Source organism: Pyrgilauda ruficollis, unplaced genomic scaffold (genome assembly GCF_017590135.1).
Source record: "Pyrgilauda ruficollis isolate IOZ18807 unplaced genomic scaffold, ASM1759013v1 scaffold208, whole genome shotgun sequence".
Lineage (NCBI taxonomy): Eukaryota > Metazoa > Chordata > Aves > Passeriformes > Passeridae > Pyrgilauda > Pyrgilauda ruficollis.
Genome location: NW_024520096.1, coordinates 329,833 through 334,053, shown reverse-complemented (window position 1 = coordinate 334,053; position 4,221 = coordinate 329,833). Strand labels below are relative to the sequence as shown.

Genomic DNA, 4,221 nt, shown 5'->3' with positions numbered 1-4,221 from the left:
CGTGGGGACAGGGACAAGGACAGGTGAGTGCCATGGGGACAGGGACAAGGACAGGTGAGTGCCATGGGGATGGGAGGGGGACAAGGACAGGTGAGTGTCATGGGGATGGGAGGGGGACAAGGACAAGTTTGTGCCATGGGGATGGGAGGGGGACAAGGACAAGTTTGTGCCATGGGGATGGCAGAGGGCATGGCTGGGCCACGTGGGGACAGGGACAAGGACAGGGGAGTGTCATGGGGACCAGAGAGGAACAAGGACACCTGTGTGCCATGGGGATGTGAGAGGGCGTGGCTGGGCCACCTGGCGAGGGGGCAAGGACAGGTGAGTGCCATGGGGACAGGAGAGGGACAAGGACAGGTGAGTGATTCAGGGTGGATCCCTGTGAGGGGGGATTGATTCAGGGCGGATCCCTGACAAGGGAATGGATTTAGGTTGGATCCCTGTGGGCAGCATCATTCCACCTTCAGATGGCCACAGGTGAGGAGTGGGATTTTGGGACTCCCTCTCACCTGCCCGGGGGTGCAGCCCCATTCTCTGGGGGTTCACTGATTTTGGAGGAATGGAGAATTTTTTTCCCTAAATCTTTTTTTTCCCTAAATCTTAGACTCCCGGGATCCCGGAGGTTGGAAAAGCTCCAAGATCATCAAGTCCAAGTTGTTCCCAATCCCCACCTGCTCACCCAGACCAACACCCAGGAGTTCCCTGGACACCTCTAGGGGTGCCCACTCCAAACCTCCCTGGGCAGCCCTTCCAAGGCCTTTCCAGGAGGAAATTCCACCCCACGAGCCCCCCCTGAGGCCGTTCCCTCTCCTCCTGTCCCTTTGTGTCATCGCTGGAGCATCCCCGAGCTGAGGATGACGGCGGTGGAGGGGGCGCAGCCACATCTGGAAGGGGCGTGTGGCACATCTGGAGCCAGCAGCGTGACAAAGATTTTCATTGCGAGGGCAAAGGGCAGCGGGGGAGGAACGGAGCGGCGGGGACGGGCTGGCCCGGGGCACCGGGAAGTGGCTGCTCCGCAAGGCCGCACCCCGGGCAGGAACGCGAGCGGTGGGGAGGCGACAATCGCGACATCCACGGGTGAGGGACAGAGCCCGAGCTGGTGTAATTCCAGCTCGGAGCTGTTCTCGCATCCCTGCGGGATGTCAGCGGCTCCTGCGGAGGAGCGGCCGGGCAGGGCTGAGTCAGCCCGACGTGGCTGCCGGGGAGCGGCCCCGGGGGCGGTTCGGGAGGCCGCGGGGGATGCAGCATCCACCCGGGCAGAGCGAGAACCAGAACCAGAGCCAGAACCAGAACCAGAGCCAGAGCCAGCCTGGGAGTGGCTCCGGGCGAGGTTCGGGAGGCCTCGGGGGATGCACCCCGGGCAGAGTGAGAACCAGAGCCAGAACCGGAACCAGAGCCAGAACCAGAACCAGAGCCAGCCTGGGAGTGGCTCCGGGGGTGGTTCGGGAGGCCGTGGGGATGCAGCATCCACCCCGGGCAGAGCCAGAGCCAGAGTCAGAACCGGAACCAGAACCAGAACCAGAGCCAGAACCAGAGCCAGAACCAGAACCAGAGCCAGAACCAGAACCAGAGCCAGAGCCAGAACCAGAACCAGAATCAGAGCCAGAACCAGAACCAGAACGAGAGCCAGAGCCAGAATCAGCCAGAACCAGAGCCAAAACCAGGGCCAGAGCCAGAAAGAGAACCAGAACTACAGCCAGAGCCAGAGCTACAGCCACAGCCAGCCTGGCATCACCCCCAGCTTCCCCCAACCCAGGCAGAGATCCCTCCCCCGGGTCAAAAACGCTTCATTTGAATCAAGATTTATTGAAATGACATCGGGAGCACAACGGGAGGGTCCCCGGGGCGGTGCCGGGCCCTGCCCTCACTTCCTGCGGGGCATCTTGTCCGGGAGGTCCTGGAAGAACTCGTTGCACATCATGGCCATGCAGGCCAGGAAGGTCACGTACTCCTGGAAGTCCACCTCGTTGTCGCTGTTGCAGTCCAGGTTGCTCATCAGCTTCTGTAAACTCGCCTCGCTAGTTTGCTTCTACCCGGGGGGAGGGAAAAGGAGGGGTTAAAATCGGCCTTTGCACGTCCCCGGAGCCCCGAGTCCGCCCCCCCCCGCCCCGGCACTCACGCTGAAGCTCGGCAGCTCCTTGGTGAGCAGCTCCTTAAGCTCGGCTTTGTTGAGCTTGTACTTGTCGCCCTCGTTGCCAGAGTACTTGTGGAAGGTGGCGACCACCACGGCCAGCGCCTGCTCCAGGGGACACGCCATGGGGACAGCGGCAAGCCTGGGGACACGGGGAGGGGACAGAGTTGGGCATCGCCGGGTACACCCGTGCCAGGCCCGGACACGTCCCGGGATGCGCCGTTCCCTCCCTGGCTCCACCTCCCGCTCCGGCCGGGCTGGGCAGCCCCAAAATAGAAGGAAAATGGGGCAGGGAAGGGGTTCAGGTGCTTTTCCAGCCCTCGCCAGGTGAAATCCACATTCCCAGCTCAGCACCTGCAGCAGGAACCTCTGCCGGGGGAGGGGGGGCAGCCGCGCCTCGGCAACATCTGGAGAGCATCTGGAGAGGGAAGGGAGGGGGGAAAAGCAACTCACCGAGAGCTCAGGCGGGCCACGGGAGGACGGGCAGGGCGGAAGGGGAGCCAGCCTCAGGCCCTGGCATTTATAGCCCCGCCTGGGCCACACCCGGCCGGGGAGGCAGCGCCGCGGCCGTGCCCGCCCGGACCCGGCTGGGAAAGGAAAAAAGGAGGAGAAAGGAAACCCGGGAGCTCCCCCCCCCACCACTGCCACGGGCGGTGGTTTGGGTTAGGAGGAGCAAAATGTGCCCCTGGGGCTGCCCAGCGACCACCAGGGCTGGGAGAGCCCCCCGGGATTGGGGATGTGCGGGTGGGCACCGCGTCCCCCCGGTGCCGCCCGCGCTGCTCCCGGCAGCATCCCGAGGTTCTGCCGGGACCCGGCGGGGGTGGTGTCGAGCCGGGCTTGTGCCGAGGGGTTTTTTTTTGCCTTTTCCAGTGGCCTGGCAGCGATTTGTGTTTCCCAGCGGCGAGGGCGGCGTCCCGAGGCGCCGTTGTGTAACGGGGCTGCTCCCGTGGCTGCGCAGCCCCGGGCACGTGTCCGGGAGCTGCGGGAGCACCGGGAACCGGCACTGCCCGCCCCCCAACCCTGGCAAAACCCCCGAGTGTCCCCCAGCTGGGCAGAGGGACAAAAACGGCGACGAAGCTGCGGTTGCTGCCGTGCTCAGGGTGGGAAAGTCACCAAACCCCAGCTCGGGGGGGTCTTCACATTTTGGCTGAAAAAAAAACCCCAAGGCTGAGCTTCGTCACCCCAGCAGCGAGTGGAGATTTGGGGGAATCGCTGGGAGGGGCAGAAGCTCCGGGGGTTCTTTGTAAAGGGTCTGGGAAGGGGCAGGGGAAAGTTTGGAGCTCCTGGAAGGACTTGAGGGAGCTCGGGGAGGAGCTGGGGGCTTGGGGACAGGCTCTGTCCTGCTCTGTGGGGGTTTTACAGCCGGGATTATTCTCTGGAAAGGCAGAAAGCAGCTGAGGGATCTTTCCCAAACCAGTCCCGACCTGCCCGGAGCTGCTGGGGGTGGGGGAGCCCCGTGACTCCCGAATGCCACCCCCGGTTGTGGCTCTGGCTGCTGTGCCTTGCCCAGGCTTGGTGTGTCCCCAACCCCGGTGGCACCCGGGGCACCACTCCTGAACCCTGCCCGAGGCAGGCAGAACCTTCAGGGGAACATCCAAGGGCTGGTTTTGCTCAAATTTTTCCAAAATAAAACCTCCCAGGGCTGAGGCACGCCGTGGAAAATCCCCCGGAGCTGGAGGAAGGCATGAGTCAGCCTGGGCCCGCTGCTTGTGGCCACTGAGCCCCAGAAGTGAGCCAGGATTGGGGGAGAACCTGAACAGAGCCCCAGAACTGAGCTGGGATTGAGGGAAAACCTGAACAGAGCCCTGGAGCATGGCCAGGATTGGGGAGAAGCTGAACAGAGCTCCAGAACTGAGCTGGGACTGAGGGAAAACCTGAACAGAGCCCTGGAGCATGGCCAGGATTGGGGAGAAGCTGAACAGAGCTCCAGAACTGAGCTGGGATTGGGGGGAGAACCTGAACAGAGCTCCAGAACTGAGCTGGGATTGAGGGAAAACCTGAACAGAGCCCCAGAACTGAGCTGGGATTGAGGGAAAACCTGAACAGAGCCCCAGAACTGAGCTGGGATTGAGGGAAAACCTGAACAGAGC

The 4,221-nt window shown here is 63.2% G+C and overlaps 1 protein-coding gene across 1 annotated transcript; it reads right to left on the bottom strand.

The window, feature by feature from the left end:
- Positions 1-1,786: 1,786 nt before the first annotated feature.
- Positions 1,787-2,946, bottom strand: LOC121353512 (protein S100-A4-like). The gene is made up of 3 exons (XM_041467406.1): positions 2,585-2,946; positions 2,120-2,273; positions 1,787-2,029 (listed from the first exon to the last, which is right to left on the bottom strand). Exons 2-3 carry the CDS (start codon positions 2,255-2,257, stop codon positions 1,865-1,867), a joined length of 303 nt encoding a protein of 100 aa, XP_041323340.1. The 5' UTR covers positions 2,258-2,273; positions 2,585-2,946; the 3' UTR covers positions 1,787-1,864.
- Between the last annotated feature and the right edge of the window lie 1,275 nt (positions 2,947-4,221).

Coding starts and splice junctions, on each gene's coding strand:
- LOC121353512 (XM_041467406.1), bottom strand. CDS start 2,257: ATGGCGTGTCCCCTGGAGCAGGCGCTGGCCGTGGTGGTCGCCACCTTC. Junction 2,030..2,119: donor AGGAGCTGCCGAGCTTCAGC/GTGAGTGCCGGG, acceptor CCCCCCGGGTAG/AAGCAAACTAGCGAGGCGAG.